At 37.6% G+C, this 26,576-nt stretch overlaps 6 protein-coding genes across 7 annotated transcripts; 5 read left to right on the top strand and 1 right to left on the bottom strand.

Moving 5' to 3' along the window:
• Positions 1-4,837: 4,837 nt before the first annotated feature.
• LOC103952404 (BAG family molecular chaperone regulator 2) lies at positions 4,838-8,386 on the top strand. The gene is given in 5 exon segments (XM_009363996.3): positions 4,838-4,957; positions 4,959-5,067; positions 5,600-5,856; positions 7,232-7,378; positions 7,914-8,386. Coding segments are annotated over 5 exon segments (798 nt in total). The 3' UTR covers positions 8,079-8,386.
• Positions 8,387-9,229: 843 nt separating this feature from the next.
• On the top strand, positions 9,230-11,351 carry LOC103952403 (pentatricopeptide repeat-containing protein At4g21065). Its single transcript, XM_009363994.3, has one exon. The coding sequence runs from the start codon at positions 9,324-9,326 to the stop codon at positions 11,223-11,225; it is 1,902 nt and encodes a 633-aa protein (XP_009362269.2). The 5' UTR covers positions 9,230-9,323; the 3' UTR covers positions 11,226-11,351.
• An 885-nt stretch (positions 11,352-12,236) lies between these two features.
• On the top strand, positions 12,237-17,710 carry LOC103952402 (protein BREAST CANCER SUSCEPTIBILITY 1 homolog). Of its 2 annotated transcripts, XM_018648729.2 has the most exons (15): positions 12,237-12,393; positions 12,762-12,815; positions 12,925-12,995; positions 13,101-13,214; positions 13,405-13,440; positions 13,643-14,115; positions 14,346-14,459; positions 14,575-15,603; positions 15,695-15,795; positions 15,943-16,129; positions 16,213-16,310; positions 16,404-16,530; positions 16,655-16,820; positions 16,953-17,071; positions 17,202-17,710. In XM_018648729.2, the coding sequence occupies exons 1-15, from the start codon at positions 12,335-12,337 to the stop codon at positions 17,556-17,558; spliced, it is 3,105 nt and encodes a 1,034-aa protein (XP_018504245.2). In that variant the 5' UTR covers positions 12,237-12,334; the 3' UTR covers positions 17,559-17,710. The 2 variants fall into 2 exon arrangements, with proteins under 2 accessions (XP_018504245.2, XP_048438513.1); XM_048582556.1 differs by lacking the exon at positions 13,405-13,440.
• A 168-nt stretch (positions 17,711-17,878) lies between these two features.
• On the bottom strand, positions 17,879-19,520 carry LOC103952449. Its single transcript, XM_009364033.3, is given in 4 exon segments — positions 17,879-18,600; positions 18,603-18,687; positions 18,689-18,972; positions 19,241-19,520. Coding segments are annotated over 4 exon segments (921 nt in total). The 5' UTR covers positions 19,335-19,520; the 3' UTR covers positions 17,879-18,142.
• Positions 19,521-21,713: 2,193 nt separating this feature from the next.
• On the top strand, positions 21,714-22,903 carry LOC103952448 (putative F-box/LRR-repeat protein 23). Its single transcript, XM_048582622.1, has 3 exons — positions 21,714-22,006; positions 22,114-22,157; positions 22,311-22,903. Exons 1-3 carry the CDS (start codon positions 21,714-21,716, stop codon positions 22,901-22,903), a joined length of 930 nt encoding a protein of 309 aa, XP_048438579.1.
• An 801-nt stretch (positions 22,904-23,704) lies between these two features.
• On the top strand, positions 23,705-25,390 carry LOC103952401 (F-box protein SKIP19). Its single transcript, XM_009363992.3, has 2 exons — positions 23,705-24,203; positions 24,442-25,390. Exons 1-2 carry the CDS (start codon positions 23,818-23,820, stop codon positions 25,196-25,198), a joined length of 1,143 nt encoding a protein of 380 aa, XP_009362267.2. The 5' UTR covers positions 23,705-23,817; the 3' UTR covers positions 25,199-25,390.
• Positions 25,391-26,576: the final 1,186 nt, after the last annotated feature.

Genomic DNA, 26,576 nt, shown 5'->3' with positions numbered 1-26,576 from the left:
AAGTGTTGGGGCTTAAAAAGACTTCACTACTTTGGAGATGTTTATCTCACAGAGAAGAATGTAATACAGCGAAATTGATAGGCAAGAGAAAGAAATAATACTCAAAGTATTACACAAGATTTTTATTCACTCACAAACTTAGTACAAGAGGAAACACTCAAACACTCTTAGAAGCTTTGTTGCTTCTTCTCACTTCTCACTTGGCACTCTCACTTCTCACTACTTGCTCTCTTGGTTGTTACATCACATAGCTTAGCACCTCACCTATTCATAGGCAAGGTTTGCCAACTTTGGCATTGCTAGAACTTTCTAGCTAATGCTTAACAACCACACATTTTTACAAGATTCTAGATCTTTCTACAAAAAATCTTAGATATTTATGCATGCATTCCACCAACTTGAACTTTGCTAGAACTCTCTAGCATGTGCGTAGATCTTTCTTTGTGTATGGGCTGGATCAATTGTCTTGGGCCAAAATAAGATTACAATTCAACACAGAGGAGATGTGGAATTCAATAACCTTCTTTTTCTTTTCTTTTCATGTTACAAAAATAGAATCAGGGTAAATTCATCAAATTCGAAATGCCAAATTCGCACAGCCCAAATTCGAAAGACAAAAATGTTCATTACAAAAAGACTTACAGGTCTAAGACACAGACTCAAGTATCATGAATCTGCACAAAGATGGTTTCATGCGCAACAACTAGGAAAAAAAACCTTAGAAAAAGTAAGAAATCAAGCGAATACACTTACGTAGTTGTGTTGTCTTGCCTCTGTGTGAGTTTCGGTATCCATCAATCGTTTGTTTTCATGCACAATAACAGTATGTAGCAAAGGAACTAGGAAACACAAAAGTTATTAAATGCAAGTGAACTTCACTCTGAATCTCGAATATCAAGTATAGGGGAATTTTGTCTCAAACAAACTTAGACAGACACCTATTGTATATTTGTGTCTACAAATGTGAATCATTATATTCATATTTTTGAACAGAGATTGCTGGAAAGGAATTGGCACTTAGTTCTTATATGTTTAAGTGGTGACCTTCTCAGGCCTCTTCCAAGTGACCATTTCACGATCAAAAGGGTTGAATAAAGCTCTGATTGCTATATCACTGCGTTTAAACTTCACATTCTCCTCTTCAAACGTGAAGCTCTGAATAGTGAACCCATAAACAATAAGAGCAAACAGCAGATCCATATGAATGAAAAAACACAGACAACAGACTATGTAAACCCTTCAGCACGCAGAAAGTGCACCGCATACGGAGTCCAATACAAGCTCTACCGCAAAATGAATAAATATAAATTTGGAATATTTAATTATTTTCAAGTTTATATGTATACTTAAAACATCATGTTTCTTGTTTCTCTCTAAACCTTAGGGGGTGTAGTTAAACTTGGATTAATAAAAGACGTTTCAAAGCGAAGGGAACATTAACGAAGGGATAAGTTAATATCATCCAATACATCATTTTGAGAAAACTCAAATATATCGGTGCCAACGAGTATTCCAACAATCAATATTTGTGCGTCCAAAGCATCACGGGCAGATGTAGAAAACTACCATATCTGTGTGAAAAACAGATACCATGCATCAAGTAACAGCAACAAACACACAAGTAGCAAAAACAATCGAAAAATTGAAACTTCTCGTCGTCGAAGCTTCTTCTTACCACTTCCAAACCCTTGGCTTCAACATCCATTTGTTTAGTGACACTTACACATTAAAGTTCCAGCCAACTTCCTCTATCAAGTCACAAGACTTGAAAAAAAAGAATGTGAATTCAGCAGCTATCAAGCCTTTTAGCCTACGCCCAATGATCGAAAACACGAAACCAAAATGCATAAAACGTAAAATCGAACCTTCAAAACAAAACCGATGTCTCATGCGATTATATTACGGGCTTTATATTTACGTCTTGGCTACAAATCAGTAAGCCCATGAGATTATATTATTTTTCTCCCTTTCTCTCCATGGAGAGCAACGTACATGACGCACGTCAAATATATGATGAAGAATTAGTTTGCCTACAAACTCTAGATATCATAGAGTTCGTCTTCGTATATCATTAAGTTCAAATTCAATACACCTGAATTGTTCATTGGACGAGTAATAAACTTTTTGAGTGTTCCTTGATAAGTGTAGACATCAAATAGAGTATGAGTATGTGCCATGTCAGCTAAATATAGTTGAGAATTGTTAATAGTTAGCTGAGTTGTTAAAAGTTAGTTAGAGGTGAGTTGTCTAAGTGTAAAATGCTATATATAGCATATCTTGTAAACATTTACATTTTACGAAATGCAATTTGAAAAGTCACAGCCATTTCTTTCATTCCTCTCTCTCTCTCTCTCTCTCTCTCTCTCTCTCTGCAATTCTTCATACACAGTTCTTCATTTTCTTCATCTAATTCATAATAGTTAATATTCCTTAACAATGATATCACTAAAAATAAAACTTAGCTAGACGAGAAAATCTCTAGTGTATCTTGCTCTTCAAGCAATAACAAATTTACAATGAAAAATCTTATTACTAGGTGATATTAGAACTATAAAATCTTTGAGGATCGTTATTAACAATGTTATTATAACTTTTCCAATCTAAAAAAATTTTGGTGAAAAAATTAAGGAAGAGGAAAGGCTACCCATTTGAAGGTCAGAGCATATCACAAATCTTTTAGAGGAATTACTGAGGGGCTCTTAGCCTCTTATTTTGTTGATATAGATCGCTTAACATAAGGGGTTGCTGACAACAAAACTCAAATCTAAACCTTAGTTTAACAAATAAAACAATGTTTACCAACTTAACCAACTCTCAGTACCAGCTTATCCTAGTAAGAGTTGGTTTGTATGCTTATCATATTTCCCATTTTTCCAATTGAAGCCCAAGGAGGAAAATATCTAGGAACAATTATTCAACAAACCCAACTTGTTCAGACAACTCTTTGATGACGATTCGTACGATATGTCACTTCTTGTAACCCAAACTTGTCGTTCTCACCCAGAAATAGGTGATCCATCAACGTCAGCTAATTTTTTTGGGACCTGGTTTTTCTACCCTCTCAATTTTTATACACTCTTATCCTTTTTATTTATGCGATCACGGTTAAGTTACGTCAATATTTTATATTACTATTACTTTTTATCTTATTATTTCTATAAAAAAAAATCAATATAAAATATTGACATAATTTAACCGTGATCACATAAAATAAAAAATGATGAGAGTGTATAGAAATTGGAAGAACAGAGAAGCCGGGTCCTTTTTTTTGCAAATAAAACTACAACTATTTCATAAAATTATTACCATAAAGAAACACAAATTTGCGTTTAATCTACTACAAAGAATCATTTATCGTCGATCTTTCTCATGACTTTGTATGACCAGTTTGAAATGTTATGGTGTCGGTGGAATTATTTTCATAAAAAACATGATGACTGGTGAGATTTATTTTTTACTCTAAATTTCACCTCTTTCACTTATAATTGTACGCATCATTTGCATTGTGGGTATTTTAAATGTGGTGTGAGACACTCCAGACTTAACGAAATATAGTACTTACCCCCTCAACAATTAGTTTGAATTTCGATTCTTACTCATTCCTCAAAAAAATAAAATTACATTAAGATCACGTTTAATTACACTAAGATCATGTTTAAGTATTACAAATAATAAGCTATTTCATCATATAATCTACCTATGGATGCAAAAATTAAGGCTCAAGCAACGAGCCACTTCAATGCATCTTAAAAATACGGGAGTGGGGCTAAAATATACCAACATGAACGAGCCACTGCTAAGGAACATGGAGTGAGATACTGAGACTTGGAGCTCAAGCTTTTTATGCCTATAAAAGGCCTAGAATCCCACCCAAATGGGGAAGGGGAAAAGAGAAAAGAATGAGATCGTTCTATATTTTACAAGCATCTTGAACAAACATTGACTTAGCATTGGAGTGTTTTATTTCAGGCCTCCCTCTTTCCTCATTGATAGCAAATGAAAATAATGTCTAAAACTTTACAGCTTGTTAAAGATTACTTGTTGATGGAGAATTATAGTGACCGAATTTTTCCGCTCCAACACTACCACAATTGTATGGAGTTTTTAGCCATCGACTGACCACACTCCCTCACATAAAGTCACAAAGAAACATTAGGGTTCGTCAAGGGCTTAGTCACTTTTGTTTTAATCTCACTGATAAGTTGTTAACCCTTAATTGTCCCTTCATAATACAAATTAGTACAACTCTAAGCAACAATCTTTGGCATATTTGAAACTTAACCTTCATTCTCTACCTTTGGATCCAACGACCTCAACTCCATCCTACGGTTCTGATCCTCTCTCATCCACAATTTTTCCACCATCCGAAACTCACACCCGTCAGTTTCTAGGTCCCACATAACTTCAAGTGCAAACCTTTTCCTCCAAAGAAAACGAAACCAAGGTGGACCCATCACAGTGAAACCCAATTACTACTGTCCACGTGTCAACGGTAAACGATAAAACTGGACAACTTGTTTTCACTTATCGTGGATCGTTCCTTCGACTGTCGGCAAAGTTCTCTCACTGCTTAGCTGTCACTCCACACAACCCTGACGCGCCCCGACAGGTGTCACTTTCCCATTCGCAAAGCAATCTCCCCATGGGATCCGAATCCTTCCCGTCATGTGTTCGAACCAAAAACTACACTATATAAACCCCCACACATACGACACCCTGTTCGTGTCGGCAGAAAACAGCGCATTAATTCAAGCCGTCGAGAGATATTTTCCCGAGAAAACCCCGCGCCGTCTGAGATTTTCCCGGAAAATTTCAGCCGAATTCCCCTAACCAAAAAATGATGAAGCGGAGGTCCAATGCAAACGGCAGAGCGCGGGATAGCGCCAACAATACGACGCCGTCCTCGACGTCGGTCGACGAGGAAGTTGCGTGGGAAATGAGGCCCGGAGGAATGCTAGGTGCAGAAGAGGGGTGAGAAATCGGACGCTCCGACTCCGAATTTGCGTCTTCGGATTGCTTTCGGTGCTTTCCGTTACAAGATCTCGGCCAGTGCTCAGTCCACATTCGGTAAAAATGACATTGATTTACCGTTTCGTATTCTTTTATTTATTTATTTATTTTTGCTTTCTGTTTGGCTTCCAAGAAAATGGGGGTAAAAATAAGACTTATCATAGCATTTTCTCGCTATCCAAACACAATACTAATGATCACTAAAGCTTATGTTACTTTGATCGTATTCCAAGTTAATTACTCAATGTCATGCATTTAATTTGTCAACATATAATTGTGTGTGGTTGACTTGTAATGCAATGGATCGTTTTATGAATAATTTGGAGAACAAAGTTGATTACATGCATTGACGTTGGGGAGCATCGCTGTGATTGTATTCCAAGCTAATTGTCATGCTTTGAACTTTTAAGTATAAGATCGTCGAAGATTGACTTTAAAATACCGTTACAGTAACATCTCCAACTTTATAATTTGGAGGGGAAAAATATTAGATTACTCCACTTGCAATGTTGGTGGCGGAGGGTGGCGGATGAACTGTGAGGGTAAAGTGGTAAATTGACGTGGAATTTGACTGAACCAAACTCTACAGGGGAGTTGAAGAAGGTTCTTACGGCAGAGACGGGGTTACAGCCTGGCGAGCAGAGGCTGCTATTCAGAGGAAAAGAGCGAGAAAACGGCGAGTACTTGGACATGTGCGGAGTCAAAGACCGGTCAAAAGTCGTACTGGTGGAGGACCCAGCGAGCATCGAGAGGAGGGCCGTTGAGATGCGTAGGAATGCCAAGATCCAGGCCGCACATCGCGCCATACTGGACGTGTCCAGGGAGGTTGACAAGCTTGCGGAGCAGGTGAGCAAAAACCCAAACTTCCACTTGGTCACTTGATCACTGTTCACTTTTGTTTTTGTAATGTGTGTTTTTTGGTGGTACAAAAGTAGTGTGGAGTAAGGTCAGCCGTTAGATTGGAAGTGTGATGATTCGTCAAAAGTGGGTGAGACAGCTGGGTTTGGGTGTAGAATCTTGACCGTTAAGTTGGGGTTTAGTGGGTCCCCTAAGATTGATTAAAATGAACAGAGAGGTCATTTAAACAGAAGATAAATGTTAAGAAGACTTTCATTAAATAAGGTTTTTTATGGATTTTTTATAACCGTACAGTTTAACGTTAATTATCATGCCAATATTATAAAATATTGTGCTAAAAACATAAAACAGTAGAGTTCCACTTTTAAGAGAGTTTTCTTAGCATTTCTCTAAACAGAACTTGCTTTGTGGGGTGTCTCGGAGTAAAAACTTATATGCAACTAACACATTAATGTGGTGGTATTTTAAACAATTGATGGAATAACACGTGAGAATATTAAAAGTTATGAATACTCATGATAAACTTAAAATATCATCATATTAGTATGACAGACCTCACAGTTTCATATAAGTTTCTCTCCATTAAGCATAGATTTGAAAACACGATACAGTCATTAAGCGGTGATTTGGTGAATGCCCAGTTGAAATTTGTGAGTGAACCACTGGTTGGTTGGTGCGGTTGTTCAATCATGTAATTAAATTGGTAAATATGGTTTGGAAGTTTGTATTACATTACAAGCTTCAGATTGGTTTGGTGTTGAATCTTCTTACAAGTATAAAGTTTTGACTTTGATGTGCATCTCCCACTCTTAGTTATATAATTATAAATCAGTTGAACTGTCCATTGTATCGGGGTACGTCTGCCTGAACCTTACAGGTTACTCTTTTACCATAAATATCATGGTGTACATTCATATTGTACCAAACCCATAATAGGATTCCGTTTTGTGGCGTGTGAGACGACTGGTCGATTAGTTGTCTCAAACGGAATTAAGAAGTTTTTCTTAAATTGCGTCTCTCTAAGGATTCATATGATGGATTTTTTGTAGTGTTTCGAAGTATTGGATATTTCAGACTTATAATTGTTAGATCTTTAGTCAAAAACATAAAAATCAAAATTTGACAGTTGAATTTCGAAGTATTCTATACTCTGGAGCATCATAAAAATTTTGTAGTGCAACTTTAGGGAATCTCAATGTATTGACTTTTTAATGTAAAAATGTAGTTTTTCGTTAAAGTAAACAGTACCGAAAGTTTTTTGTTAAAGTTTCATTCTTCTTTTATCACCAACCATGCATGCATACGTTTAACTGTGGATAATTAACAAAATGAATATTACATATTCTATTTTCGCCTTCTACAGGTCTCTGCAATTGAAAAGTCCATCTCAAATGGAGTCAAAGTACCAGAACTTCAGATAACTACGCTAATTGAGATGCTCATGAGACTAGCAATCAAGCTGGACAACATTTCTGCAGAAGGAGATGCTTCTGCTCAGAAGAATCTGCAGGTAATAATATGCTAGTGATCGTAGTGATCGTTAATTCAAGGCTTTGGCTGCATATGTTGGTTAGGTCTAGGGCGGAGCAGTGTGCTGACGTGTTGCAGTAGTTTAAATACAAGGAAAATTAATGAAAAGAGTTTGAAAATTTTGAGTTTTAATGATAATGACAGAATAAAAGGTAAAGTGAATAGTTTCATGATTGACTTATTAATGTAAAAATATAATTTTTCGTTAAAGTGAACAGTACCTTGAATTTTTCGTTAAAAATCCCTTAAATATATATGGAAAGGGATCCCTGGATCCCTTCACGTAATCCTCTTCATTAAATAATTCGAGCCCTTAAAATTTGATACAATGGCTAAAGTTTAGAGTAGGTATTTGTTTGTAGCCATTGAATCAAATTTCAAATATTCGGATTGTTTGATGAGGATGATTAGATAGAAGGGATCTAGAGATGATCCGTTTCCAATATATATAGTCTTTGTCAATAAAAAAGGCTTTAACCAAAAAGGAGTTTTAATTCAGAAGTTGCTTTTTCCAGGGCAAGAGGGTGCAGAAATGTGTTGAAAGTCTGGATGTACTGAAGATATCAAATGCAAAGGTGAAGCCTGTTGTGGTGACAACCAAATGGGAGCCTGTTGTGACAACCAAGTGGGAGACTTTTGACCCTCCTGCAACCACAGCTCAATGGGAGTTCTTCGACTGAACTTCGACGATCACTGCGACTTTTTTTCTTCATCTTCTTCGCTCGTTCGTTTTATGTAATTAGCTCGAGATCGGGATGTGGCGAGCTACCTGTACTTATAGCTTCTTCTTCCATATGGACATCGCCAATAAGTAGTTGGTAATGAAAAGTCACATACAGTTTAGATAAATGTAGTTTTGTCGCAGCACTTTGATATTTCTACTTTGCCTGAATGTTGTGGACATGCAATTTTCTCCATGAAGGCGTGGTTTTTAGTCCAAATCAATATTCTATGAGTATGACCAAGAGAATATAATGTTCTTTTATGACGTGTGATTACAACTATTACGTAATGATCTCTTGTATTTTGTTTTCATTTGAAAGCATACTAGATCGGATTGTGAGAATGTAAAGAAATGTCTGATAGCAAAAGGTTTCGAGGAACATGAATGCAAAGATGGTACTTCCTGTATTTGACCCCACATTGGTCTCATTGGCCTCACCCGATACGAGAACTGTCTAATCAAATATTCCTGTCAAAGTTATTGCCCAATAACAACTTCATATTTAAATCTAAACTACTTATTAATATAACATTTTTTGTCAACCAAAACTCTAAAAAATATCATCAAATTGAATAAAAATATATATCATATCAAAATTAGAAATTAAATAAAAAATTAAGTAAATTTATTCTATTCTCCCTAATGCACACTCGATGGTGTGCACAACGGCCGTAGGTTTGCTATCTCCAATTCAGTGTCTCTTTTGTGCCTCTAATTAAGTTATAGTTGATGGTTTTACACATTTCAAATTTTGAGAAAAAAGATACAAAAAAGACACTGAATTGGGAACAATAGACCTGTGGCCCTTAAGGGACATGTCAAAAGAAATGTAAAGCGAGACGGAATATTTCTAACTGTAGTTAATGGCGTCAAGTTACTTTTAACGGCATATTCTAGCATGGCATATTCGAGCTTTATCGTTTTTAGCATGATTTGATATACGAGTACGTATAATATTTTCTGGAAAGTATACAGGTTTTACATAGAGGGGTTATTACTTGGTATTGAAATGGTTTGGAAAACTTTGTTTTTGCCCATTCACGTTTTTGTTTTTCGCCTCTCCAGGTTTTAAATAGCGAGGATGTGGGTGACGAAAGAGGAGAGATGTAGTTGGAAACAGCGAATCTGTGGCCTCTACTTCCGCACTTTATATTCACCGCAATGGGTACAAATGGAATGTTATACCTATCGTTGAAGCAAGATGAACCCTTTTTTCTCACACAAACATGATCTAATGCTCCCAAAGCATTCCACACTCATCCACCCATCTTTTGCACATAAATTCTCAACAACCTCGACTCACAACCCCAAAACCCACTTCTCTACCTTTGCACCCTCCTCGCAAACTTCCCCACAAAACCCAATTGGTCACCTTCTCCAAAAATGCATTGCTCTCCTGCAATGCTGTGCATCCTCCAATTCCAAACTGAAGCAAATCCATGGCTTCTCCATAAGGCATGGGGTACCACTCAGCAATCCAGACATGGGCAAACACCTCATCTTCTTCATAGTCTCTCTCTCGGCCCCAATTTCCTATGCACACCAAATATTTTCCCAAATAGAAAACCCCAATGTGTTCACATGGAATACCATGATCAGAGGCTATGCTGAGTGTCAGAACCCAGCTCCTGTCATCCAACTTTACCACCAGATGCATCAAAGTTCCGTGCAACCTGATACACACACTTACCCTTTTCTTTTGAAGGCCGTGGCTAAGTTGATGGATGTTGGAGAGGGTGAGAAGATACATTCTGTTGTCGTAAGAAATGGGTTTGAGTCATTGGTGTTTGTTAAGAATGCATTGCTTCATGTCTATGCCTGTTGTGGGCATGTTGAGAGTGCACACAAGATGTTTGAATCAATGTCTGAGAGGGACCTTGTGGCTTGGAATTCTGTGATTAATGGGTTTGCTTTAAACGGGAGGCCGAACGAGGCTCTGACGATTTTCAGGGATATGAATTTGGAAGGTGTTGAGCCGGATGGGTTCACCATGGTTAGCTTGTTATCTGCTTGTGCTGAGATTGGGACTTTGGCTTTGGGTAGGAGGATCCATGTGTATATGTTGAAGGTGGGATTGACTGGGAATTCACATGCTACGAATGCCCTGCTGGATCTCTATGCAAAGTGTGGAAGCATTAGAGAGGCGCAGAAGGTGTTTGAAGCGATGGACGAAAGGAGTGTGGTTTCTTGGACTGCATTAGTTGTTGGGTTGGCTGTTAATGGGTTTGGTATGGAAGCACTTGAGCTTTTCAAGGAGTTGAAAGGAGAGGGATTGGTGCCCACTGAGATCACTTTTGTCGGCGTATTGTATGCCTGCAGCCATTGTGGGATGGTTGATGAAGGCTTTGAGTACTTTCGAATGATGAGAGAGGAGTATGGAATTGCGCCGAGAATAGAACATTATGGTTGTATGGTTGATTTGTTAGGCAGGGCAGGCTTAGTGAAACGAGCATATGAATACATTATGAACATGCCCATGAAGCCGAATGCTGTTATTTGGAGGACCTTATTAGGAGCGTGCACGATACACGGGCAGTTGGCTCTTGGGGAGATTGCAAGAGCACGCATCCGCGAGTTAGAGCCTGGACACAGTGGGGATTATGTGCTCCTCTCCAATCTCTACGCATCTGAACACCGTTGGTCAGACGTCCAAAAGGTCAGGAGGACAATGCTTAGTGAAGGGGTGAGGAAAACTCCCGGATATAGTATTGTTGAGCTGAGGAATTGTATTTATGAGTTCACTATGGGTGGCAGATCTCATCCACAAAGTGAAGAGATATACGCAATGCTAGCAGAAATCACGCGATTGTTGAAACCGAAAGGGTACGTGCCACATACGGCAAATGTTCTTGCGGACATAGAGGAGGAGGAGAAAGAAAATGCCTTGTCGTATCATAGTGAAAAGATTGCAGTTGCCTTTATGCTCCTAAATACTGCACCAGGGATCCCGATTAGGATTTGGAAGAACTTGAGAGTTTGCGCAGATTGTCATCTTGCATTTAAACTCATATCGAAGGTTTATGATCGGGAGATAGTTGTGAGGGATCGTAGTCGGTTTCACCATTTCAGAGATGGTTCTTGTTCTTGTAGAGATTACTGGTAACTTTTGCAGCAAGTTGTTTCATATTTGCCAACCTCGAACGATAACGAGCATGTTTACGTGAGATTTGGCATAGTATGTGTCATAGTATAAGTGGACATGATATATTATTCATTGCCCATCCAATCAGTGGCGAATTCAAGATTCAAATCTTGAAGGGTCTCAATGTTAAAGGTTCTAGTTTTTAGATAGAAACAAATAGAGAAGCGTGCAAAAACAATTCAGTTTATTTATTGAGACATTTTGCTGAACACTTAGTTTGTTGTTGTCAGTCGAACCAAGTTGCGTACTTGTCAACACATATTGACATATGTCTAAACAATTTGATGAGTGCTATTGAGAGCGTTTGAAAAGTGTTGTCAACGCAACATGCGAGATACATTTCTTCAATCATCGTGTGAGCACAAAAAGGACCTGTACCAAATATTTGGAGGGTCCTCAAAAAATCTTCACATGTATATTTCTCAGACTCTAAGTGATCTTAAGACCACCTAAGTCCCAACATGCAACTGCCACTACATCTATTAATATTAGGACAAATGGTGTATAGCTTGCGTTTCAAGTACACTGATCAAATTAGTACAAAGTTTGTGCTAAATCTTTTGTTTGATACGCCCTTTAAATTTCTTTTGGCTAAAGAAAAAAGTTTACTAAATAATGTTGCAAATATTTATATAATTTTTTTTTTTTTTGTCTAGCATTGGAGAGATTTTTTAATGTGATCGGCACATAAGATGATACACCACATGCTATTATATAAATGGTGAGATATGTGTGTTAAAAAACTAATAATTTAAAAAATAAAATTTCTCACCATTTACATAAAATCACATGATGTACCATCTATATTCCGTCGTAATAAAAAATTTCTCCTGGCGCTTAAAGAAGTAAAAATATAAACATGGCATATAAATCCGTGAAGCCAAACGAGCCCTAACGTTGAAAATTTTGAAAACCCGCCAAAGGGCGTTAGCTTGGGATATTTTGGCGGCTTAAAATTCAAAACGCAAAGCTTCGAAACGAAGCTTCATCTTCCTCAGCATATAAAAAGAAGGTTAGATCTCCCGCTGCGTTCAATCAATCTCTCTGATCAAAGCAAATAGCAAAGGAAAATGGAGACTCCTCCGCCCCACCTCGAGAAAATGGGCAGAGAACTCAAGTGCCCCATCTGGTATCCTCTCTCTCTCTCTCTCTCTCTCTCTCTCTCTCTCTCTCTCTATATCCAAACACTCCGATTATTTGTATTAAGATTTGTTTGTTTTGATGGGAAAGTTGTAGGAAAATTATGGGGAAAAACCCAAATAAACGATACCCAGTTTGTGCACTTCGATTTCTGTTTATTTGTGTTTTACGAGAAATTTAAAGAACCCATTTGAATAAAGCTAAATTTTTGTATTGAAATGTAATAATATTTAAATGCATACTAATTTTCTCGGCAGCCAAACAGACCCTTTACATGATTTTGTCTAGAATTCGTTTAAAGATTTGAAATTTCTCTTCACTCCGCTAATGGGTTCGATTTTCCCATCTGTTTTGCAGTTTGAGTCTACTGAGTTCTGCGGTTTCACTCAATTGCAATCATCTCTTCTGCAAGTAATCTCCTCCTTCATTGCTATTCGCATATGGATGTTAGGTTTTATTTGGCTGTATAATACTTGGAATATGCCTAAACTTATTGCCAGTGTTTGCTTATTCTTTACAGCGCTTGCATTGTGAAGTCGATGAAATCGGGTTCCAATTGTCCTGTTTGTAAAATTCCATATCGGCGTAGGGGTATGAATCATGAATCATGATGTTTTTATTATTGTGCTGAACTGTTAAGAGAGTACGATTGTTTTATGTGCAATCCATCATTCTTATCAATAATTTTTGTTTTAGAGGTTCGCCCGGCTCCTCACATGGATAATTTGGTTAGTATTTACAAGAGCATGGAAGATGCTTCGGGAATTAATATATTTGTCACTCAGAATGCACCCTCAACTAAATCATCAGGTATCATTTATGTAAACGCGTATGCAATAGTTTCATTTGCAATTTGCATACACGTTTAGTGTAATCAAAGAATCAATACCATCATTTTATATACTGGGATTTCAGTTTTGTTCCATCTGTTCATAGTGCAATTGTTAGTTCATAAAATGTGTTCAAATGTTGTTCTAACTTTTATTTTTGTAAACGACAGAGGAGATACGATGCAGCACAACAGTACTGTTGAATTGTATGTCGACATGCACTTTTGATATATCAGTCCGGAATTATTTACGTTGTCAGTAGAGTACAAGATATTGACAACACTTGCAACACTTGATTATATCCTATCATGTTAAGATACACTTCTAGGTGTTTTACATTTTAGTTTTACATGTACTATAGTTTGACTAATGCACTTTTTTGTTTTCATTTGGTTTGCTTTATTACAGACGGAAAACAGCAAGCTGAAGATGATTTTAGCCATGGCGAGCATGATCTTCCCGAGTTTCAGGATAGAGCACAGAAACAGAAAACCATAAGAGGAAAAGGATCCAGGAATGCTAAGGCCAACCTGAAAAGTTCTGGTTCTATTTCAATCAAACCTTCATTTCCAAACAAGAAAAGGGTTCAGGTTCCACAGTGTCCTATTTCAGAAACCCCAACTCGCCATCAAAAGTTAGAAGGTGATTTAATGGCTGATCGAGCTAAGCAGAGTTCAAAAACACTAAAGGAGAAGCCTGTTCTAAATGAAAAGGGAGAACCGGTGCTGTCACCTTTCTTTTGGTTGAATGACAAAGATGTAGAAAGTTTGAGTCAGTTTTCTGTCGGTGATCAACTTACCGATCTTCCATCTCCAAATGTTCCCGCATTCAGTGATATCAAAGACTCAGATGATGAAAACTCTGTTAGATTGACCCAACCGGTGAGTGTATAACCTGTTTTATACCTTTGAAAGGATTTGTAATATTGCTTAATTGATATGGCAGTTATGCCAAATCATTGGGCTGGTTTATTTTTGTTTTTCATTTTAGACATGTGCTAGAGTTCTTTACTAAGCTGGCAAGTTTATATAATTTCACTCATCAGAGCAATTTAAAAAGTGCATTATTTATTTAGATGATGCCATAAAGTTTTTATGATAATCTCACGTAGGGGGAAGTGCACGGTACATCTTCTCATGCTGCAGATTTATTTGATAGTGAGATTTTTGAATGGACACAAATACCTTGCTCTCCTGAACTCTTCCCAAGTCCTCCTAAGATGCAGGTATCAGCTCATTTTCACCTCATATGTAATTCTCCCTTCTACAAATTCTAATATTGTTTAGTCCTCCAATATTGCACGAAAAATCACAGCTTTCACTAAAGGAACTGAAATGCAGGTTGGAGAGGATGACAACGATAGAGTTCAATTGAAGGAATTAAAAGAAGTTTCACAAAACAAGAAATCAGTTGAGCTTTCTGCTAAAAGTGCAAGGTCTAAAAGAAACAAAAAAAGTACTGGAAATATGGATTTTCTGCCAGATCTTCCAGCTGCTGGAACTAAAGCTGTTACTAATGAATCTGACAAGCGAGGTAGGAAGGCAAAGAATCTCACCAAAAGAAAGTGTGCTACAAGACATACAGATCCAGGAACAGATATTAATGCCACTTTGAAGGGATCTGAGGTATTTTATGAAGGACAAGCATGTGAGAATTACGGTAGTTCTTTGGCCAAGTCTCGCAAAAGAAGTAAGAAGGAACATTCATCTGTTGTTGTAACCAAGCCCACATCTGAAAATGTTCATGTCCTCTCTACCAGAGCTGATAGTCGAATTAATGGTGAAGAAAATGGGATAACTGCATCACCTACTTCATTGGGAAAGAATGCAGGCGGTGATGAACCGTCCAGTAAGAAAGCTGGAAAAATGTGTAGGGAGGTCAATGACAAGAACAAGATTGACCGCCCAGTGAGGTCAAAAAAACAAAAGATGGTCTCCATGCAAAAGACAATGCTTGAGGCATCAGAAATACAGAAGCAAGCAAATAAGGATACTCCTACTGAGTTGTCTCTTATAAATCTTCCTACAGATGATAACCAGAAAGCCTCCGAATCCTGGACTAATTCCAGAAAACTTGCTAGAAAAGCCAAGTTGGGTGATCAAGAGCTGAAAAGGAACAAAAAGGTGAAAGTTTCTTCTGATGACAACTCAAGGGACGATACTTCTGTTGGGATTGGAGAAGGTCATGGGCATGTTAATGAAAATGGAAATCAACCTGCTGAGAAGAGCAAGGGAAATTGTAATGTTACAACTAATCAGTCACCAGTGCAGAAGCTTCCTTCATTGACAAAGAATGTGGTCTTGAAGAGATGTGAAGCCATTCCTAGTAAAATACAATGTGCTTTCTGTCTTTCATCAGAAGAATCAGAGGTATTTCTCACTTCCTTCCCTTTATATGCATATAAAGTTTACCTATACAATTCAAGGCTGACAATCATTACTGTCAAAACCTTAATTACAGGCTTCTGGAGAGATAGGTCACTACTATAATGGCAAGCCTGTCGCTGCGGATCACAATGGAGGACTCAAGGTTATACATGCACACAGGATCTGCGCTGAATGGTACAAATACACACACTCACAAACATATTCTAGCCAAGACGTGGTTATGTTTATGAGTAGATTTCTGTTTAAAGACTGAAATTAATTTATTTATACAAGCATTTCTTTGGATACTCACAACTTATAAATGCTCAAAAATATGTGCAGGGCTCCCAATGTCTACTTTGAAGAAGATACTGCTATTAATCTTGAAGCTGAATTAACTAGGAGTCGTAAAATTAAATGTTCTTGCTGCGCAATTAAAGGAGCAGCTCTTGGGTGCTATGAGAAGAGTTGTTGTAGGAGCTTTCATGTAACCTGTGCAAAGTTGATGCCTCAATGTCGATGGGATACTGTATGTATAACAAAAGAAGTGCTATTTTCATTCACTGTTTTCATTTTCCATGCTGTATTCTAATTCCAAGTGTGTTGAATCAGGACAATTTTGTTATGTTATGCCCTCTTCATGCCTCCTTGAAGTTGCCAAATGAAAGTCCTGAATCTCAAGCAACGAGGAAGAAAAGCAATCCTAAAAAGTATGTACTTTTCCTCGAATATCTAAAGCTTAGCACATGCAAACTCAGATTTTTTAAGATTCTCATTTATGCATTTTTCTTTCTCTATTATAGACAACCTAATGTTGAATGTCCTAAAGTTGCTGCTAAACAACACAGCAATAACCCTCCAGATCAGAAGTTTTGTGGACCGTCCAAGAAATTGGTTCTTTGTTGTTCATCCCTCACAAATGCAGAGAGGGTAAAAGAGCTTCTTAGAGCGTTTTTTTTTTTTTTTGTTTTTTGTTCATTTTTTTTCTTTCTCATCCTTTGGAAATTGAAATGTTCTAAATAGTTTCACTAATCCTTGCTGGTTTGAACTGCAGGAGTCTGTCTCTGGATTTGAAAGATTATCTGGACTTACGGTTTTGAAGAATTGGGATTCTAATGTTACACATGTTATTGCGTCGACAGATGAAAATGGAGCATGCAGAAGGACCCTCAAAGTTTTGATGGGTATCTTGGAGGGGAAGTGGATCCTGAATGTGGAGTGTGAGTATTACTGTTCCTGTTTGAAATGTTCTCCCTCAAGCACTTGGACTTTACAATTGTAAGGAGTATAGAAGCCTGAAATGAGCTATTTATATCTGATATATGTGCGTATTTGTCTGTCTGTTTGTGCAGGGATTAATGCTTGCACAGAGGCCATGAAACTAGTTGATGAGGAGCCTTATGAAATCAACATCGACATTTATGGAATCAGGGATGGTCCTCGACTTGGTAGACTAAGGCCGCAGAACAAGGTTAGCTTTTCCTCGAGTTCAACTATCATAACGAAAAGATTAGATTTTCATGAATTCACCATATGCATTTGACCTTGTTGGGTACATAAGCAGGTTACAAGCTTTTTTTAACGAACTGTTTTATATGCAGCAACCAAAGCTTTTTGATGGATTCAAGTTTTACTTCATGGGAGACTTTAAGCCTTCATACAAGGGGTATCTACAAGACCTTGTAATAGCTGCTGGAGGAACGATTCTGCAAAGAAAGCCTGTTCCAGAGGGCCCAAAAGCCTTGTCAGCCGGTTCCCCCAAATGTCAAACCTACATAATTTACAGCCTTGAGCTACCCGATCAATGTCATCGTAGCAAGAAGAGTACCATTTTCAGCACTAGGCAGGCTGATGCAAAGGCTTTGGCCAGTTCCGCTGGAGCCATGGCAGTGAGCAATTCATGGGTTTTAAACTCCATTGCTGCCTGCAAGTTACAAAATCTTTCTGATTTCGAATAGTATACATACTGCAGAAGTCCTGTAAATGTTTAGAACTTCTCCAGAATCCAGTTCTTATTTCAATTTAGTTACTTTGTGGTTCTGTTAAACTGTAAACATAAATGATTATGTAATACTTCGTTGCTTCCAATCAATTTTGGCTTTCAATCCTTCAATGTACAACTCCAAGTTTTGGGAATTGCTTGAATCAAATCTGTGCTGAGCAGTTAAATTATGTGATGCAGCTGCTGATTTGTTACTGAAATTCTGCTGTACAGAAGAATGTGAGAAAAATCAACTATGGATATCCAGGATGAACAACGAAACAAGAAGAAAAATCAGAATTTATAACTCTTTCGGCCATTGTAGGTGCAACCTAGAAACCTGAACTAATCCATTGCAAAACAAATATGCAACATCACTAAATCTCTTCTACTTCTGACAAATTACAACTACTTCCCTCATTTATTATATAAACTCGAAGAATTTTAGTTGTTTTCATGTCTTGGCAATTGAAAGAGAGACTGACAAAACTGCAAAAGTGGAGAGACCAGGCTTTTCTGGTTTCTAGTCACCCTTGTTCTAATGCAACAGGACGAGGCAAATTAAGTAGTGTCGATCTCAGTGTTGTGTTTTACACTTTCACCTTTCTTCGACTCATGCTTTGAAATCTTCATACTGAAGCACTCAAAAAGATGTTCCAATGCTGAAATCTCCTCTTCGATATCTGCTGCTTGCTTTGTGGCAATCTTTTCCTTGAGGACATATATTCGGTCTAGGCCTTCTTGAACTTCCACCCTCATCTCCTCCATCGCGGAATGCATACCATTGTTTTCCTTTTGTGCATCTTTGATCTTTCTTTTTAAGGATCTACAACCATCAAGGGACTTAAGGAGTTGCTTTGAAAGCTCCTTGTTTCGCTCCTGGAGTGCTGCATTCCCACGAATCTCTACCCCATCTGCACACCTCTTCTCCTTGTGCTCTGCTGCGCAAACTTTTACTTTTGCCAACAGCATCTCGTTTTGTGCTCGAAGATCATTGATATGTTCCTCCATCCCACTCATTCGTGAACCTTTCTCGCACACTCCAATGCAATAATCTCCTTCTCCTTTCCCAAGCCTGAACACATTATTTCTAGGCTCTTTCTTGCATGCCAAGCTCGCGCTAAGCTGTCTTCTCAACCTTTCTTTCTCATCAATTATTGGCTCCGGAGGCCTTTTGTCCCTCGGAACATTTGGCCTAAGATCTGTATTGCATCGCCGGAGCTCTGCTCTCCGCCCAACCGTTTGAGATTTCTGAATCCGGGTTTTAACATCATCGATTATTGTCATCATTCCCGCCACCCTTTGCGTCTTCCGGTCATCATTGTCTTTTGTGCTGGCCTCGTTATGCTCTTGGATTAGCTTTAATAATAACTTCACATTGGTGGCAATGCCTAAACAAAGAACAAAAAATTTACACAAAAACCAGTACATATTGCAGCGCAATTTATTCTTTTTTCCAAAAGCTTAATTGTGATTTTCTCACAAAAGAATAATATCGGAAAAGTTGTTGTCTTAATTCAGAAATTAGAAAAACACACAATACATGTCATTTTGCAATGACTTTAATATTCATGACTACAAACAAGCATTGAAAAATTGAGATTTCTTCAGCAACAATCTTCTACATATATATGTAATGCGAATGTATGTATAGATTACCATCAAAACTATGATCTTCTGGGCGGTCTTTAGGGGTTGTGGAAGAAGCTGGCAACGGTACTGCAGGAGATGGAAATGCTCGTACCCGGTTCATATTCACCCCGAAAAAAACCCGATCAAAAACGATCTTTTGATCTTCAGGGGGAAATGGTGGATCGATATCTTAAAGATCAAACAGAAGAATTTAGTATTTTTTTGATTAAGATTATGCTCCAATAATTTACTAACAACATAAAATATTTCGAGAGATCCAAAAAAGAGAGACTGCCTTTGCACTCTCTCTCTCCTCTCTCTAGCTGTTGGAAATAAAATCTTTCTTCTTCTGTTTGTTTGATGTTCGTCAAAAGCTATATGTAAATATAAAGAATTGTTGGTTCTTGGTTGTAAATCATGCGGAATTATTGGTGACGGTTTGACATTTTCTTTGGCTATTGGATGCTTTTACTTATTACACAAAATGGGTGGAGTCGTTCCCACTTCCCATGCAGTCAAGTTAGTTAGTTTTCCTTTTTTATTGTTTGCACCTGCCTAAACCAGAAAACAAAAAACAAAGGAAAAAAGAAAGAAAGAAAGAAAATAACACATGTTGCTGGTTTGAAATAGAACTCAAACATTGTTCGGAAAAAAACACAGATTTTGGACTCAAGAAACTAATTAAATGTCACTAGCATTATGATCTTTAGTGATATTTTCTTTCATTTGTGAAGTTTAAATTGCATGAATAACAAGTTTGTTACCAAATTATGGCGGATGAATTTTGTGGTTTAGCCACAATATTTTGATATTGTTGTATTAATTAAAAAACAATTAAACGGGAGTAAGGGGTTTCTTGGCAAACAAACAATAATATATCATACACAATTAAGAAGTAAAATAAGTATAATCAAATTGGCTTGAACAGTCCCTTTTCTTCTAATATGCAACTCATAGTTTGTCTGTTTTCTAACCTAAGCGGAGTATATGAAGTGTATATATATAATAAAAATATAAGAAAAAGAGTCCACCCAAAAGCATATTACCATATCTCTACCCTTCTACCAATAATGTAATCATTCTCCGAATCACAACCCGTCAAAGAGAGTGATTTTATTGTTTCTTGATATTCAAGTAATTAACTCGGTCAACGAGTTATTTTATTGAGAAAATCTTGAGATGTCGTTTTGGTTAAGATTAGGAGGCCTTATCTTGTGCAAAATCAAGAGACCTTGTTTCGGTTTAACAAGAATTCAATACCATTTAGGACTATGATGTAATCTTGTTGACTTGGCTTAATCCCTTATAATCAGTTAATAGGCCAGATTTTAGGGATCTTATCAGTATATTAAGAAGCCCTTGCACTCACAGTTCTAAAACCCTATTTGCTAGCAAGGGACTCACTGCTACTTGAGTGTAGAAGACAGCTGTCTTGCAAACCCTAGTTACCATGGCAGGATCTTCTTCAGGTAAGTCATCAAGTCATCAACCTAAAACTACGTTGCATGCTGCTCCTGTGTTGTGACTCTTAACATGCTGAGTTTATAAACCCAACAATAATTTGAAAGGAGGGTAGTTTTGCAAGAAAAGTGGGAAAGAGACCTGAAACTTACGTAGTGAATGCTTTACACATCGTAAGAATGTACTGATGTGTGTTCTATTTCTCTGGTTCTTCCTTTTCTTCTTCGTGAAATGTTTTCTATTTCGATCATGGAAAGGTTGACTACATAGATTGAGTTTTCGATTGAACTGGCTTACTTGGTTACAATACAGATGAAGAATGATATGTCTCCGAATGATTCCGTTGATGACTATGAATTTGCTGCTGCTGCAGCTGAAGATATCGCATTTATGATTCCGACTGATCGTATTGCCAGCCTAAATGACTACCGGATTATGATGATGCTTATGAACTCCAAGATGAAATCTACGATGTCTTTTATTTGAATTAGACATCTTCTAGCAGCTGAAATTTGGATTCTGGTGGTCTTCAATTTGGAAAGAAAAGAAAATTAAAATACTTAATTTACCTATCCAAACAGACCTCTTCAAGGCGGAAAATACTAGGGAGACCAGTATGGCATAATTTGGTGTGGAACATTTTTTTTCCTTTGATTAAATTGAAATTCCTAGTAAAGTTTTATCAAGATCTAAATAAATACATCCTAAACCCTATGCTCCTATATACCTATTCATCTACCATTCTAATAAATATCCTACTCTTTTAAAAAATAACATTATTTTGTAGATATGAGCATAATTACATTTAACAAATTATTTTCCTTCTGCATCTAAATTCACTCTTTGAAATTAATTAAATTAGAATACTCACTACCAAAAAAAAATATTGTTTTTTCTTCTTTTGCTATATATTTACTGTTTGATACCAACTAGAAATACTGTAGATCCACTGTCCTGCTCAATATCAATCACCGCCCCAACTTCACATTTCTCGTTGGTGTAAATCACCAAACACAAATCAGCAGCTAAAGCCGCCTATATGGCCAAGAGAAACTGGACGGAACTCCCAGACGACATCACGGCGGTGATAATTTCACGGCTGCCAGTCATCGACGTCTTAACGAGCGCTCAGATTGTGTGCATGAAGTGGCATAAAATCTGCAATGAGCCTCTGGCGTGGCGCACCATCGCCATGCATGGTCACAATCCCGCTACGTTTGACAAAATGTTTAAGATGTGCCGGCATGCCGTGGATCGTAGCTCTGGTAATTTGGTCAATATCAGTCTCGGATACTTCTGTAACGATGATCTCCTCGAGTATATCACTAACAGGTCCTTACATATTTCGATTTATATTTTGTTCATTAAATTAATTATATTTTTTTTGTTTTTGTTTTTTTTAATTTCTTAGTGGGTAATGTGAGGGAAACTAAATTCAGAGACAAACTTCACAAACTACATGATGTATCACCAATAGGAATGAGCACGTTTATAATGTTTAGGTAAACCGATCATCAACTTCCATGTCTTTCTAAAATTTTGTCTCAAATTTAATCTCTTTATAATTGATTTTCAAATAAAAATACTACTAAATTAAACGGTTTTTATCACTGATTTTCTTAATGTTATCTTATAGAATTTGTTCGATATGTATTTCTTTGTGTAATGGCTAACATACAACTTCATCGTAATCCTTCTAATAGTTCAAAGAAAATAAGGCGCATCCTACTTACGGGTTGCCGTAGCATATCAGATAAAGGGTTGAGTAGAGTGGCCTCAGAACTTCCTTTGTTAGAGGAGTTTGACATTTCCTTTTGCGAAGGGATCTCACATAAATCCTTCCAAGCAGTTGGCCGCTCATGCCCTCTCTTGAAATCATTCAAGTTGAACAAATGCGGGCTGGCGAAGCAGTTGGCCGCTCGTACCCCTGACGAGATTCGTCGCTTCTTTTTTGAGTATGCAGACGAAGATGCACTTGCTATAGCAGGAGCAATGCACGGATTACAGCACCTCCAACTTGTTGGGAATCCACTTTCTGTTATGGGATTGCAGAAAATTCTTTATGGTTGCCCTCATCTTAAGTCACTTAAACTGCGCTGGTGTTCAAATATTAATGTAGCGACCCAAGTTTTAGAAGAAGATGTGCTGCACAAATTAAGAAGTTTAGAATATTCCCAATTTACTGATGACAAGGATTTGTTCTCAAGAAGTTTGACGGACTTTGTTTGACTCTCAAATGATCAAATTCAAGTGTATTCGATATAGGTTTTTACTCTATGTTTAGATGAGGAAATTTTTAAGATTATTAAGGACAATCAGAATTATGAAATTTAATTTTCTAGAATTTGTGAAGTTTCTTGTTTGGCTATTGTAAAACTATAATGAATTTATGTAAAGAAAATGCAAATTACAAAGCTTAGCAAGCATTAGGGTACTTTTGTCCATTACCGTTTATATGTTTATTTGTAATTCTTAAAAACAACGAGAAATTCTTGTGTTCATCCAAAGGATCACGCATCAACAAGAAAACATACACAACCAAGCAAGACCACCCCTTCACCAACCTGAAAACAACGGGGTCCCTTAGTCCTCTCTGGCATAAAGGTTCCTTAAAAACAAGGGTAATTTTGTCTATTACAATTTATACATTCATTGTTTAAATTAATGAGAAATTCTTATGTTGGTTCGGAAAATCACATTACATACACACATATACAACCAAACAAACGGATGTATTAAAATCCACAAAAACCCTCTTTCGCCAACCCAACCAAACAAACAAACGTATGTATCAAAATCTAAAAACCTCTTTCACCAACCCAACCCGATGATAAAGAGGTCCACTTAATTGTGTGTGAGGACGTGATCTATTCGACACAAAGTCCTCCAAAACAAGAAGGTTCAGAAAAGTCAACGATCACGATCAAAATAAAAAAGTCAACGGTTAAACCCGAAAAGCTACCGGCCCAATGTAGGCCCAGAACCAACCAGGCCCATAGTTTTCTTCGTATTTGATCAGTTATCACTCGTTTCCCACTCTCCTTAACCCCGAGACTGAAAACCCTAGCCTTCCATTTTCCCGAGAAAATCCCAATTTCGAAACTTTCCCGGAAAATCCCCGAATCCAATCAAGCAAAGCCTCCATGGGGAAGAAAAGAAACAAGAAGGTCCAAGCCCCCCGATTCCAACCCCCTCGTTACAAGTGGGTACCCAAATCGAGACCCGCCACAGTCGAAACCCGAAACTGGTTAGAACTTCCACGAGACGTCACCGTTTCAATCCTGTCCCGACTCGGGGCCGTCGGGATTCTACGGAGCGCACAGTATGTGTGCATGGCTTGGCGCCAGATCTGCAAGGACCCTCTCATGTGGCGCTCCATCGACATGCGCAACGACGGCGATTTGGATGATGTGAGGTTCGACTTGGATTTGATGTGCCGCCGCGCAGTGGATCGTAGCGCCGGCAATCTCGTCGATCTCAACGTCGAATACTTCGGCTCAAATTGCCTCCTCAACTTTATCACCGATCGGTATTGAATTTTCGCTTTTGTTAAATTTTTGGTTTTTGAAATGTTTTGGTACTGTGATTTCATTAATTTGCTAAAATTGAATCAATAGATCCCCGAATAGACGTTTACTGAATCGTTTGTGTATTATGTATATTGGAAATTTATGAAATTGGCTCTAATCAAGGTGTTAATTTGATTTTGGTTGTGTGTATTCTGTTTTTGTGGAATGTATAATTGTTCATCTGTAATATTTCCATAGGTGCCGTGGAATCAAACGTCTCCGATTTACATATTGCTACGGTATAACAGATGAGGGGTTGAGTGAAATGACTTCAAAACTTCCTCTGTTAGAGGAGCTTGAGATTTCTTTGTGTGATAATCTGTCGTCTAAATCTGTGGAAGCGGTTGGGCGCTCATGCCCCCGTTTGAAGTCATTGAAACTGAACAGAGAATGGTTCAGTTTCCCGGATGATATGTTTGATTACTATAATGATGAAGATGATGATTACTTTGATGAAGGTGATTATTACTATCCTGTGATTGATGATCAGAATGGTAGCTCTGCGATTGCTCCTTCCCGGAAAGATGCCGAAGCACTTGCTATAGCAGGAACGATGCATGGTTTACGCCACCTCCAACTGTTTGGGAATCAACTCACTAGTGACGGCTTGAAGGCAATTCTTGATTCTTGTCCTCATCTGGAGTCACTTGATGTGCGCAATTGTTTCAATCTTAATCTGAACGGAGATGTGGAAAAAAGATGTGCTGAGCGAGTTAAAAACGTGCGGCTTCCCTTTGATTCAACCAAGGACTACGAATTTTCTGCTACAGCCTATGGAGATGGAACCCCTTTTGGATATTTTGATGAATCTGAGCTCTTTGGCTGTGGGGATTATCTTGATGACGAGGACAACTTCAATGATGATTATGACTATGATGAGGCTAGTTACTTCTCAGATGATAGTGATTGGTACGATGATTTTACTAACATTCGGATTTCTGATATGTTGATCTGAATTGGAGATCATACAGAGGTATTGAATTTGGAGGGTAACAACTTCGTTTGTCCAATGGATCCTGAATTTCGCCGTGAACTCAATTTTCGGTTTGGTAGCAACATGGACCTTGTTGCCTGTTCTGTGTATGGAAAGAGAGCTCAAAGTTATTTGTATTGTTGTTTTGCTACTAATTTGAAAGCTTTCTTGAGATCTCCTTTTTGTATATATTTCTTTCGTTCCCCTGCATCTCAGTTTTGCATAATTTGGTTCCACATTGTAATTTGGGATTTCAAATTTTACAAGAACGCGTTTGACCTGTGGACTGAACTGAAACGAGTCAAGGATAAGTCCATGCAAGGGGCAAAACCAAGCCCATCCCAAAGATGGGCTTTAAGCGCATGCGATTTTATGGAGAAGCACCTCATATGTGTTTCTTTTGTGGTAGGTTGCGTTGTCATACTTTGTAATTTATTTACACATCTAACACTCTAGGTGACTGCAAGATTTCCGGCCAAAATTTTCGGTCGGTCCAGTTACAAAAGTTACTCTCCGCAACCTTTTCTACTTACGTATGTATTCGTTTTGGGAGTTCGTCAACAAATCAACGTACAAATTCTAAATTGGGGAGTGCTAGCTACCTTTTTCACTTGAGTTCCGTCCAAATTCGATTTTCTAGCTACCTCGTTTGAATTGGAGACCGTCTAGCAGCAGAACTAACCCGAAGCATATTTGAAAATCCCCTTACATTGTTTGGGTGATGTGTGAAAGTCATAAAGATATAGTTACTAGGTTTCTCTGTAAAGTTGGCTTGAACTGAAACATGTAAAGGAAGAGTCCATGGCCTGATGTAGGGCGAAGAACCAGTCACCATCAAGCTTGTAGCTCAAGGAGTTGTCACGGTTCATGAATCTTCTTTTAACTACCTACTCAAGTGCGCTTCATGTCTACAGAGATTTTTCAAAGTGCCTGGAATACGGATTGGTACACCAAGTGTAATAATAAGAGTAGATGAAAACTCGAAAAATAAAATCTCTAACTAATTATATTATGATGCAAGGCACCTTCTTAACTTTTTAAGTCAAGATAAGTTGTTCTGATTGTTCAACTTTGTATTTTGAGAACTTTCATAAAAAGGGATTGGGCTATGTTTATTTAATAAAAATCATGCTATAACTTTATGTAATTAAAAAGACTTAAATTTTAATGAAAAACCCTTAAATTTTAATAAAAAAGATAAAAGAATTTAAATTTTAATGAAAAAGATATAATTTCAATATTAAAAAGAAATTAAAAAAAAAAAAAAATCTGACGCACGGATCCAGGCGTCCCCACACAAACTGTTTATGAAACTTTTTACAATATTTATGAAACTTAACGGTACTAAACTATTTATAAA

The sequence above is a fragment of a genome, unplaced genomic scaffold (genome assembly GCF_019419815.1).
Source record: "Pyrus x bretschneideri cultivar Hongxiangsu unplaced genomic scaffold, Pyrus_bretschneideri_v1 Contig19, whole genome shotgun sequence".
Lineage (NCBI taxonomy): Eukaryota > Viridiplantae > Streptophyta > Magnoliopsida > Rosales > Rosaceae > Pyrus > Pyrus x bretschneideri.
The sequence above is the reverse complement of the archived record's forward strand: the minus strand, read 5'-3'. Positions and strand labels throughout refer to the sequence as shown.